Source organism: Leptosomus discolor, chromosome 9 (genome assembly GCF_034619465.1).
Source record: "Leptosomus discolor isolate bLepDis1 chromosome 9, bLepDis1.hap2, whole genome shotgun sequence".
Taxonomy (NCBI): Eukaryota; Metazoa; Chordata; class Aves; order Leptosomiformes; family Leptosomidae; genus Leptosomus; species Leptosomus discolor.
The window spans coordinates 14,746,741-14,759,087 of NC_141399.1; the positions used below are offsets into that span (position 1 = coordinate 14,746,741).

Below are 12,347 nucleotides of genomic sequence, written 5' to 3' on the forward strand. Positions count from 1 at the left end.
AGCAGACACCCACTACAGTGTCACCCATATTGGTTGGCACTTTCATCCTTGCCCGTTGTCTCTGTTGGCTCATCACCCGTCCTCAGGCAGAGCTCCATGCATTCCCGTCATTCTCTCACGTAAAGGACAACTCCCTCTCCTCCTCTTTGCGGCCTGTCCTTCCTAAGTACAAAAATGAGCAAATACGAAATCCAGGTTTGTTTCAGATCATGGCAGCTTTTAATGACATTACTGTGACAGTCCTAAGTATTGCTTTGGATTGCCTGTATATGATTGCCTTTGGCATAAGAACGAGCTTGACAATTTCAGGCCACATGTTGCAGGTAGGGCAGCGTTCAAGAACTTGCTGTGTTATTCTAAGTAATACTTACTGATGAACTAAGCTGGTTTTGGATTTAGTGTCTACCTGGAGCACACAGATAACATCTTGAAAGCTATAGAAGACATCTCCAGTGTTGGTGTTCCTGAACTGATCAACTCTGCCAAAGATGGATGTTCTTCTACTTACCCCACACTAAGCAGGTAATTATATCAATAGAGACTTTGAATTTCATGAGATGCACAATGGCAATTTCTGATTTCTAATATTTAATTTTCTCATTTTGTGGTCTATTATGGTTTCATGTTAGTACTGCTGTGGACTACTCTGGGCATTTATAAACATTCTTTTGGTAGTATGCAACGGTTAGCTTTATTTCAAGGTGTAATGGCCTTGTGCATTAACACAATGTTGAGTTTATTGCTTGTGAGCCATTTTAATTGGAGGATGCTGTCTGTCAGCAGGTATGTTGCCTCTTTCCATGCTATTGTGGTGGTATAAAGCACCCCAAAAGTCAGCCTCAGAGGCCTGGGGTGGCTGTAGGCAATCCTGGGCTGGAGTACAGTGTGCAAAAGCACACTCAGGGTGTTTGGGCTCCTAGCATAGGATTTTGGAAGCACAGTTTACACAGGGGTGGCCAAACCTCCTGCACTTTGGAACTCCCAAAATCATCTTATGCTGACAGCCGCAAACCTTTTGCTGTGCATCCCCCAGAGCTGTGTGGTTCGTACTGTGGAAGTGGTAGAGACTTCCCAGGATTCTCCATCTGTCTGTGCAATGAGGCTCGGCTAGGCATGCTTATGAGTCCTTGGGTCAATCTCCTGTGATTTCCTATTGAGGACACCCAGCTGGGTAACCTTCAAGTCTTCCACATTGTTCTGGGGACAAGAAGCCTATCTAGATGCTCAGAGCTGGCTTTTAGTTTTGCTCTCGCTCTCTCCACAGGCAAACATTCCCCGTTTTCTTCAGAGTAATGATGGCACAGCTAGAGAGTTCAGTGAAGAGCATCCCAGCTGGGAAACCATCAGACTCAAGTGAGGTAGGAAAATAAATGCACTGGACACTTTGAGGGGGAAAAAGACGTAAGTTAAACTGTAGAGTACAATAAAAATGTATAAATTGGAAAGGAATCTACTTCTGAACTGTCTAGGAAGTGCAGACAGCTTCATTCATCAGCGAAAACTGATATACAGGGAAACATACAATAACATCCTTTTTTTCTGGTTTGTACCGTGTCAAAAATCCAGTAAATCTAGCAGAAGCTATAACCAGAAAAGTGGTAGTAATCAGCAAAATACTAAGCTGTGCAGTTGGTCCGCTCACCTGTGTGGGAGCACAAAATTCATTTGCAACCAAGAGGTGCTCCGAAAGAGCAAGGAAGTGTGTTAACTCAGCTTTTTGAGCCATGTGGGCACTGATCAGGCTGGAATTGCTATTAAGTGGTTTTGCTGTGATAAAGCCTTGTTCCTCTGTCTTCAACAACAACAGCAATACTTTGGGTACATGAGAGAGCATCCAGCAAGGTGAGAGGAAATACCCCATCTTGGGTTATTGTCCCCTCGCATCCCATTAGGTGCAACTGGAGAAGCTGCTGCGGTGGAACATTGCTGTGCGGAATTTCCATATCCTCATTAACTTGGTCAAGGTGAGGTTCTGGTTGTTTTTCTGGCTGTACCTTCAGATCCCCAGCAAAGCCCAGCGTACCCAGGTTTATGAGCACAAGGGAAAAATGTGAAGTATGGCTGACTAGTGGAATAACCTGGAAGTGGTAAATAAAGCCAGTTATAATCTGTGTGCACGGATTTTCATTTAGCTTTCCCTTCAATACTACTTAATTCTTACAGCCTGCACATCTTACTAACATAGTTCTCGCACAAATAATAAGTCTGCACAAAGACAGGATGATGTAAGGCAGTGAAGAAAAAGGACTGAACGAACACCCCATTCACATGAATATAGTCTTTTACTAAGCAAGACCAGTGTTTTGTGTCTGATAGAGTCCACTGCCAGCTGTGGAAGAGGCAGATGGGAGAAACCCTTCGGGTAGATCTAGAATAATGTCTGACAGGAATCATTTTCCTGATGTACTCGGCAGAAGGCAGGCTAATACTCCGAACAGGAGGCTGGGATTACTGCCTGTAACCTGCATTCAGTGCTTATTTGATAGCCCTCAGCTTCACTTGCTCTTACGGTAACATACAATCTTCCTTTGAATCCTGCTGACAAGTCACGTCATCCTGTGGTGATGAACTCTAGAGGCTGGCCTCACTGGGTGAAATATTCCCTTCTGTCAGTTTTGGAGCTGGTACACGTAGTGTCACTGAGTGTGGTAATGTTTTGGGCAGAAGGCGATAAGTGCAGCTGCACTTTTGTGCTTGCTTAGGCTGGTCATTGCTGTTTGCTTTTATCATAGCCGAAGTGATGACTGGCAAGTCCAGCCTTTTCAAGTTAAGAGCTCCGGTGAATTGAGCTGGATTCTTCTACGCAGCAGCACTCACTGGTGCTCCAGATGCCTTTTGAGAGCATGAAGGGTAGAGCTGGACCAGCTCGTTCTGTTTCACAATCCATAGCAGCACCAGGGTACCTTCACAGCTCTCACTCGTATCTGTGTGCTACGCCAGTTAAAACATTCACTAACTAGGTATAGAATAAACATTCACTAACTAGGTATAGAATTGGTCACTGGCAAAAATATATACACAAATGTATACCAGAATAAAGCCTTCAAGGCAGCTGAGATCGTCTGTTCTATTTCTTTGTTGGTTGTGGGACCACAGCTGTGTGTGACCTGTGCAGTGAGACCTGGTGTCTTTTGCCAGCTGGCACCGTTGATGTAATAGCTTCATTATTTCCTCCAAAAGACGTTATTTTGCACATCTTGGTTTTGCCTCATCTGTTACTTGCCCATCAGCTGGACTTGGGTCTCTTGGGTCCCAAACTATTAAGAACTTCAGATTCATTGAGATAATTCTGTGCCATCTGCAAAAGGTGCACCTTAGATCACCAAATAACCATCCTGCCAAGTACTTCTGCCTGACAGCCACTACGTTTCATGTGCCTATGTGGTGTTCCCTCCTGAAACTTGAGAGTGGATGTTGCCTTAGAACAGGTTTCACACTTTAATGAAGGGCTATTTTCAACTGGCTGCTGTGCTTACATTGTTTCCTTTAGGCTTATGGACTGATCTGGCGCTTTTTTTTTTTTCCCCCCTTTCACCCAAGTAGGTATTTGACAGCAGGCCTGTACTCAGCATCTGCCTGAAGGTAAGCAAGAATTCAAAATAACTGAAGAGAGCAGTTTAAGTACCAGCTTTCTTGAATCATTGCCTCCAGTGGAGTGGAGTGGTTACTGAATTCTCTGGAAGAAGCAGATACTGTTTCTTATACCTTTAACTGTCTTCCACTAATCCTCATCGTATGGCTGGACCACAACGAACTTACTGCAATTTGCATTACTGACTTTAGACCCTCTTCCATCTCTCCTTTCCCTGTGGTACTCCAAATAAGAGGAGGCATCACAGCAGACAGGTCTCCCTTGGAGCCCAGAAAGGTCACACGTCCCTCTGCAACTCTGTTTTCTGGCTGGGACTCATACATATGCATAGTGATTCTAACATTTTGTGTTTAGTTCAGTTTTATTCCCAGTTTGCTAGTGAATAAAACCAGGGATGTGTACAATGATGAGACCTTGTTCTTCTAGCCTCCCTTTGCAGTGATTAAAGTGGGACCCTTTACTGATCCTGTGCATTCCAGTACAGCCTTCACATGAATGTAGTCCTTTACTAAGCAAGAACAGTCTCCGGGGTAGCCTGAAATAATGTATCATTACCTTATCTGACTTTGTGGTGGTTCTTTGAAAAGGAATTGAAATTTGCCTTCTGATATATTTGTCATTCTTTTCTAGTACGGTCGTCTCTTTGTAGAAGCATTTCTGAAGCTTGCCATGCCACTCCTGGACTACAGCTTTAAAAAGCACAGGGTAAGCTTTTGGAGACAGAACTGTCTGGAACCAGCTGGGAAGCGTGACTGATGCTTGCTAGAAGGAGATTCCCGTCTCTGGTCACTTGTAGCACTTCATGACAAATGTGTCTAATGTCTCCAGCTGTGCTCTGCTCCGTTTACTTGCCTGCCAGAGCTCTCTCAGCAAACAGGTCACTGTTTCCCAACTTGCCATCACTCTTCTGGTTGTATGGCTTCACAGTTAGTAAAGGAAGCCCATTCAACCTCAAAAGTTATTACCACAAAGGTGTTGCTCACGTGAGCAGTCAGGTTGCTGAGGGCTTGTGGTCCAGCTGGGCAGTGACACTGGTGTCTTTGCAATAATTCTTGGAGCTTTGAGCAGGACAGCATGCATGAGTGCAGATCGACAGGCCAATCTTGCTGCACTACATGACAAGCAAGAACAGTTCACTTATTCTCCCTGCTTTATTGCAAGGCAATCCAACTTTGCCAGTGAGACTCATTCTTTGGCTTAGTCTTCACAACTTCTCTCTAATAGGTAACTCCTTTCTGTTGCAAATGTAAGATCTGTTCTCATGGATGTTTGAGGGAATGAGGTTATCAAACAGACATCTAGTCATCGCCACTGGACAATAGAAAGTGCCATGTAGTTTTCTCCACAGAGAGTATTAATACCCAGAGTCTGTGTTTGATGCGTTTGAACTACCACAGTCTAGTGGTATGTTTTATACTTTTCCTCTGGTTCCCCTGTTTCAGAAGGCTGCACTCAAGGCAAGATGTGACACGGTTGTCCTGATTTTAATTGCCCACTTTCACTGGTAGGCATGCATTCCAAACTCTGGTTCAAAATCAGTTTCATTTCAAAGTGCTTGAAGGCCTTATGACATGTGGTTGTACTTTTATTACCTGTTATTTATATGCACAGTGCAAGTCTCCTATGGCTTAATCCTGTTCATCTGATGTTTCCTGCATATGTGCATCATATCTCTATCCCATAACCCTTTGAAAGGATTACTAGGACTAATACTGTTTCATTATTCTTATTTCCCTTCTGGAAAAATCCTTTGAGAATGATTTGCTGGTCTACTTGCAGGATGATGTGCAGAGTTTGCTGAAAACCTTGCAGCTGAGTACCAGACAACTTCATCACATGTGTGGCCATTCCAAGGTAGGATAAGTTCTAACTGTAGCACAATCTCCTGTCCCAAGAATGATTTAATTCCCTTCCACGGCTTTTCCAGAGCATAGGCAGGTTCTACTTTCAGGCTTCCAGTAGTGTCTGTACAAGCAAAAACTCTGAAAGGAGGAGAAATAGCCTTGGTTAATGGCCCAAAAGTTGAAGTATTTGATCTGGAAGTGGCTGACTTGGATGTCAGATAAGGTTAGCGTACTCTTATTATTTTTTTTTTTTTAGGACAGGGGTTCTTGACATCTTTGGTTGTTGGCATCTGTAAGAGGATGTTTCTGAGGACACAAGCTAAGACCTTAGAGAACTTGCATAAAGTATAGATGCCAGATTGATAATATGGGAGAGAAGCTTTGGCAAAGATCAACAGCCTTGCGAGTCAGAAGAATCAGCAACGGGAGGTGGACAAGGGGAAAACCTTACTCAAAATTGTCTTGAGGTGCCTTTTTGGCATTGTTATGTTGATGCTAGGGAAGAGGGCAAAGGGAGGGGAGGAAGGTGGTAATGTGCAGCCAGTCTGCCAGTCGCTCTGTAGGAGACTTGGGGCAGGAAGGAAGGAGAGGTTAGCACCCTGCTTACAGTGTGGAGAGCCAGTGCTTGTCACAAGAGAGAATCACATGGGAGAAGGCAGTTAGAAAGAATGTGTGCTGCTTTGTTCTGTTAGACTACTATGAGGTTCAAGAAACCACGTCCGAGAAGGGAGCTTTGCTAAAGTAGCTGAAGGGAGAAAGCCAGCTATTAGCATAGCTCCTCAAGCTAGATTTGCTACTGGCGTAGTCCAGAGCTGGCACCAGGACCATAAAAGTCTAGCTGGAGATCAGAACATGCTATCAGCACAGGGGAGAATTGGAAGCTGGCACAAACCCTGGAGATGCTAAAAAGTCCTTCTCGTGTTTGAAAGTGAAATCCTCATGCCCGCTTTAAAATGACAAGTCACCCTGTAAGCAGGATAACATCATTGCAGCTTGTCACACCTTGTTTGCGCTTGACTAGCATTTTCAAGTGCTGTGTCCCATGGCCCCTGTTAGCATATAACTGCAATTGGTGAACACCTGTGTTTTCCCACTGCTCTTGTGTCTGGTGCAATCTGATTTGGTTGCTGTGCCAAATAATTTTTGCAGGAATGAGAAAGCAGCAGCTGAATCTAGGCAAATAAGTGTATGCAATGAATGCTCCATACCTATTTGAAGAGGAGTTGACACCCACATTTGTTACACCACTTTTGATTTCACTTTCATACAAAACTAGTAGATGCTCACTGCCGTACCATGCAGCGTTACCCAAGATTTGCTACACTCCATTCATAAAGTGTCTTTAAAGAGCATCACACAGCAGACAAGAACAATCGGCTTTGCCTATAGTACCCTAAGTATTTGTCACTTACTCTTTCACACCAAGCCTCTCTTCTGTTTACATATCTAGTGCTGGTCATAAGGACAGTTTCTGGAGACAGATTTTTGCAAACGCCGCGGTACTTTGTTGAGTCTCCAAAATGCCTGCGGACAGTTGGGCAGGTTCCAAGACCCAGGGAGTGCTGTGATTGTCAATTGTGTCATTAGTGAGGTTTTGCCTGATTTGGTTCCAGTTAGTGCTGATGAGTGCTAGGTCCTGGCTGTTACACAGGCTAGAGAACAGATTGCTGTTGGTACTCAGTCACCCGTTTCCCCAGAATGTTGGCAGAACACGAAGCAAAGCAGCGTCCCTCTTCCCAGGCATGCTGCACTCTTCCAAGAAATGAAGCTGATGTGATTTCAGAGTATAGCTAGTGAGAGCATCTTCATGCTAGAAGGTTACAAAGTGTCCTCATGAAAGAGGAAAATACTTACACACAATGTAATTGTTTATGGCTCTCGGCATGTTTTCTGGTTTAGCAATGTCTCTATTGTGCACTGCAGATCCAAGCCTAGCAAGAAGAGATGGTCACCCAGAGCTAAATCTCACAAAATACCTGGCATAGCTGCCCTTCCTCAGCCGGTTTTTGCTTACAGCAACTCTCCCCTCTCCTAGCTCTCCAAAAAACCAGCACTGCTTTGGTCTGGACAAGCTGGCTTTGAAGTTTCTAGTGTGCACACATCCCATGTAGTTAGTGTAAAAGGAATTGCATCAGACACTGAGCAAGAAAAGGTTGTCATTGCAGTGGCTTATTCAACAACTTTCTCATTCTTTCTTCTCTGTGCTTGGGAATTCAGCAATTTCCTGACATGAAACTCCCTGCAGCATTAGTTTGCAGCTCCTGGCTATGAGTGAGTAGCTGTCTCCCTTCCTAGGCAGGTAGTTTTGGAGTGTGGCCACTTTCAGCATTGCTTTTTTCTTTGGACTGGAACGGTGTGATTGTCCATTGCTGACCTCCATAGCTAACTCAGCTGTTTCACCAGCAATAACTAGTAGGTGAGTCAGAGTTAGCCAAACACCGTCAGTCACACACACCACCTGCACCAGCAGCAATGCAGCTTCCAGGCATTTGTGTGTGAGCAAGCTGTGGCTGCCACGAGAAGATGGCAGCAGTGTGAATCTCTGCGTGAAGAGCTGTGCACTGTTCTTGGAGAACAGAGCAAGTGACACCAGTCTATTGCTGAGATGATGGAGCAAAGGAAAAGCAAACTCTCAAAATAATTTCCCAAGGGTCAGCAGAATTCCTCTGATTTGCATAGAGGAGTTACTAGCCTCCATGCGAAAAGCTGAGACTCCTTCTGTTTTTATCCAGAGTGGATATGGCTGTTTGGATTCTTGCAAGGGATCATTTTACTGCTAAATTACTGTTAAATACTTATTTAACAAAAGCTATAAAAGGATTTGGCCAAGAAATGACATAATCTGGGGAAGCTTTGTGGGGATTGTGTCCCATCCCTCCCACCCGTATAACCAATGGCTTTTTCAGTAGCCAGAATACTCAGTTGTGGTCATGTGGTACTGTTTCCTATGTAGATTCGCCAAGACATTGGACTGACCAACCACGTGCCTTTGTTGAAGAAGTCTCTGGAACAGTTTGTATACCGAGTGAAGGCAATGCTGGCGTTCAACCACTGCCAGGAGGCGTTCTGGGTGGGCATCCTTAAGAATCGGGATCTTCAGGTGAGAATCACTGTCCTGCCTGGGGCAATGAAAACCTGGGAGAGGACAATGCTCATCTTGCCCAGACAACTGTGACTCTGCCCTGTGTGCTGGTCGAGCTAGAAGGCCAAATTCATTGTGAGCATATTACAGTCATGCCTAGTGCAGCAGAGAAGCAGTTTATTTCAAGGTTAAGGGCCTGCGTTTCTGGGGGCTTCCGTGCAGTGAGGCTCTCGCTGCAGCGGTCGGCTGTTGGCTTTTGTAACGAATGGGAACAGGGATCCCTCCTCTGCTGGGTGGCGAGAGCCGCACGAAGAGGGGGAGAGGTGAAGGTCACTCAGACAGCTCTTCACACACTGCCGTGCGTGGCTTTAACAGAAGCGTTCTGGCCGTTTTCTTCATCTTTCACTGCAGAGGCAGGACAGTCAAACCAAAACCTGCTCTTTACTCAAAAGCTTTTTATTTAAGATGGCAGCAAAATGCCCCTTTCTTCCATCCTCTCCCAGCACGCTTTGGCTGCCTCGCACACACTCAGTCCAGGTCTTTTGCGTTCGACTTAGGGAGAAGAAATTCTGTCTCAAGCCTCTGAAGAGAGGGACTCCGATGAGGAGGGCTCCGTCGAAAGTCCCGCCGAGGTACCCCTTGCGTGCCCACCGCTTTGAGTGGCCGGGCTGAAACTCGTTACAGCGCAACGGCGGCGGGTGAGGCGGGGGGGGGGGGGGGGGGGGCAGCTTCGGCTCTGACGGCCGCGTCCCCCACAGGAGCCGACCGGGAGCGGCACGGACGGCAGCGACGACGACGGGGCGGCTGGGCCGGCCCCCGCCCCCGACCCCGCGGACGCCTGAGACACCGGGCGGCGGCAGCGGGTGGGGCCTGAGGCGGCGCCGGGGGCGGTGACGCGCAGGCGCGGGGGGGGGGAAGGGGGGGGGGTGCGGTGCGGAGCTCCGCGCAGGCGCGGTGCGCGCCGGGGCGGCGGCGGCGGGGGCGGCCATGTCGGTACAGGAGGACCCGGTGCAGCGGGAGATCCACCAGGACTGGGCCAACCGCGAATACATCGAGGTGATCACCAGCTCCATCAAGAAGATCGCGGACTTCCTCAACTCCTTCGGTGAGGGCGCCGGGGCGGGGACGGGGGCGGGGGGGGGGGGGGGGTGCGGCGGCGGCGGGCTGAAGCGGGCGCCCTCGCTCTCTGACTGCCGCCTCCCCGCAGACATGTCGTGCCGGTCCCGGCTGGCCACCCTCAACGAGAAGCTGACGGCGCTGGAGCGCAGGATCGAGTACATCGAGGCCCGGGTGAGCAGCGGGGCTCGGGCGGGGGGGGCTGGGGCCGGGGCCGGTCCCGGGGCCGGCCTTGCCTGAGGCATTTCCTCTTCCCGGCAGGTCACCAAGGGCGAGACGCTGACGTAGGCCTGGGCCGGCCCCGGGCCCCCCACCCCGCCGGAGCACCGCCGCCCCGCACCCTGCTCGGGGCCTGCCGCCGCCGCCTCTGCTTGTGTTGCCAATAAACCGCTGTGCTCCTGCCCTGCCTGCTCTCTGCCTGCCTGGGGCCGGGCCGGGGGCTGCCCGGCTCCCTGCCGCCGTCTTGGATGTCCAGAGCCTGCCCTTCCATCCGCCTGGGCCGCGGGGTGCAGGTCCACGTTCTGCCCCACGCATGGGGGTGTGGTGGGAGGGGAGACACTCCAGGGGCCGCGGGCCTGGCTGCTGTCAGCTCCGGGAGGCGCCTGAGCAACCTTTGAGGTGTTTTGTGCTCCTGCTGGGGTTGGAGCGGAAAATGTGGTGATCCTGATGGTTTGGAGGGTATCTCAGCCTTTGTGTACACACGCTGTCGGGGCTGCATGGGGACAGTGGGCTGACCTGGTGTGGTGCATGTGCTGCAGGAGAGTGCCCTTTGATGGTTCCTAGGAGGAGGTGCTGATCCTCTTCTCTAGGGAGGCAAGTGACGAGGAGGAGGAAAACTCTTCCCTTTCCGCCACTCTGTTTATCTCAGTTTTTCAGTGGGCATCTGGAGCTTCAGACTCACTTCTCATGCTCAGTGTTTGTTGGGGAGTCCATGGAGTTGGTGTCAGTGAAGGTCATCTTGTTTTCCAGCAGGCTTTAAATGGCTTGGTATATTAGTCTCCATCTGGAAGCTGTCTTGATGGCAGTGTGGTGTCTGCAGTGTTTACTGGGCACCTGGATAGCTTAATGTTGTTCTTCATATTTTTGAGGCTGGCAGGTCTGACATCAGCTGGTTGTTCCTCAACATCGGTCCTCCTCCGAGGTTCGTTCTCTAGGAAGCTCTGTTTTCTGTTCTTTGAAGAAGTACTCCTCCAGCCTTCCCCCCAGCTCACCTAGCCAGTTATGCTTTACTGTCAGGTTAGGCTGCACATCTGAGAGGCTTGGCTGCTTCTGGGGCATAGTTCCAGGGAAAATAAGTGCTTTGTACCAACCCTGCAGAGCTTGCAGTGGAGTGGAGCAGCCACGGATCACTTTTGCCCGGGGGTGATGTCAAGTGATGAGAGAGATGATGCTGTCATACAAGATGGGTAGGCAGAGGGGAAAGCACCTATCTCTTTCCTCAGAGGCAGTTGCTCTGTGGCCCAGATAGATCCAAAGTATACCTGTGGGCCACATGCTGCTTATTCTGGGTGTGCTGGAGTGGAGTCCCGAGATCTCCGTCCTTGGAGATAACTTGACGCTTGTCTGGACAAGGCCCTGAACAGCTTGATCTGACTGAAGTTAGCCCTGCGTTGAATGTGTGTGTGCGCCTGGGGTGAACTAGAGACCACCAGAGGTTCCTGCCTAAATTGTCTTAAGATCCTTCACCCAAAGACTGAACAGGAGACACAGGGTACCACAGGCATCCCTGGGACTGGGGCCATACCAGGCTGACCTCTGCACTTGAGATCCCTTGCTTGTTCCTGTTGCCAGGCGGTAGTGTGCTGTGTCCCTCAGATCCCTTCATGGTCTCCTGACAGGCTGTTGTAATGGTTCCCCTTTTTCCTCTGACCCCAGGATTTCTCACAGCAGTAGGTGTTGCCACACAGTCAGTGTGACGAAAGCAGTCTAGGTGTAGGGATCTGTCTTCTGGAGGGTGCTACCCGTCCCAGGACACGTGCTCTCATAGAGCTTGTGCGCTGTGGGATCAGCCGGTCTGGTTCATCTCCCGGCAGAGATGCTGGGCACCTCACTGCAGGATGGAGTTCTGCCCTGTTTCTTTCCCTTTCGGGGAGTCTCAGTAGTTCCCTCGGGCTCTGCCAGGCTGGGCTTTCTGATTTGGGTACTGCTTATTCCGGGCCATCTCTGGGAGGTGGAGAAGCCTCCTGGTCCTTGGGCTGATACTGCTTCTTCCAGCAGCTGCTGTGGTGTGCAGCCTTGTAGTAGGTGGGGCTTTGATATATTTGTTTGAAAGACTGGGGAATTCTGCTTGCTTTTTTTTTCTTTTACTGTGTCTTTTTCAGAATATGATGCCCCAGGAACCCACATTAAACTTTTCTGAAGTGGATTTGTGTGTTCTAAATCAGGAGATTGATTTATGTGCCGTGTTAGTGGTGCTGTTCTCCCCACCACACGTTTAACATAGCAGGAGATCGCAGTGTACTCTGTCCTCAAAGCCTGCTTTCCTCTTGTCCTGAGCGAGCTGGGTGCTTGGGCACCCTTGCAGCTCTGATTATTGGCAGCTGAGACCTTTTCCCAGAGCCTGAACTGGAGAGCAGCTGTTTTGAGACCTCTTACAAAGGTGCCGGAATGGAGCAGTTTCGTCAGAGCATGAGCCACATCTGTAGTTTGAGAAAGGTTTGCACCCTCAAGTAGTAAACAGTGGGGTTTAGTGCTCGCTGCCTGCTGGACAGGC

General features: G+C 48.9%; 2 protein-coding genes across 2 annotated transcripts in view; both read left to right on the forward strand.

Annotated features, from left to right (window-relative positions):
- The window catches only part of FANCD2 (FA complementation group D2), a 53,114-nt gene extending 43,754 nt beyond the window's left edge, over nt 1-9,360 (forward strand). Inside the window, exons 35-43 of the mRNA XM_086470649.1 lie at nt 400-522; nt 1,265-1,358; nt 1,893-1,964; nt 3,544-3,582; nt 4,223-4,297; nt 5,372-5,446; nt 8,390-8,536; nt 9,076-9,150; nt 9,277-9,360. Coding sequence (XP_086326775.1) covers nt 400-522; nt 1,265-1,358; nt 1,893-1,964; nt 3,544-3,582; nt 4,223-4,297; nt 5,372-5,446; nt 8,390-8,536; nt 9,076-9,150; nt 9,277-9,360 — 784 coding nt within the window. The remainder of the gene's footprint in view (nt 1-399; nt 523-1,264; nt 1,359-1,892; nt 1,965-3,543; nt 3,583-4,222; nt 4,298-5,371; nt 5,447-8,389; nt 8,537-9,075; nt 9,151-9,276) is intronic.
- A 124-nt stretch (nt 9,361-9,484) lies between these two features.
- On the forward strand, nt 9,485-9,960 carry BRK1 (BRICK1 subunit of SCAR/WAVE actin nucleating complex). The gene is made up of 3 exons (XM_086470302.1): nt 9,485-9,623; nt 9,726-9,808; nt 9,896-9,960. Exons 1-3 carry the CDS (start codon nt 9,506-9,508, stop codon nt 9,920-9,922), a joined length of 228 nt encoding a protein of 75 aa, XP_086326428.1. The 5' UTR covers nt 9,485-9,505; the 3' UTR covers nt 9,923-9,960.
- Nucleotides 9,961-12,347: the final 2,387 nt, after the last annotated feature.

Excerpts from the sequence above, each read along its gene's own strand:
- BRK1 (XM_086470302.1), top strand. The coding sequence starts at position 9,506 with ATGTCGGTACAGGAGGACCCGGTGCAGCGGGAGATCCACCAGGACTGG. Across the intron at positions 9,624-9,725 it reads GGACTTCCTCAACTCCTTCG|ACATGTCGTGCCGGTCCCGG; the intron begins GTGAGGGCGCCG and ends GCCTCCCCGCAG. Across the intron at positions 9,809-9,895 it reads TCGAGTACATCGAGGCCCGG|GTCACCAAGGGCGAGACGCT; the intron begins GTGAGCAGCGGG and ends TCTTCCCGGCAG.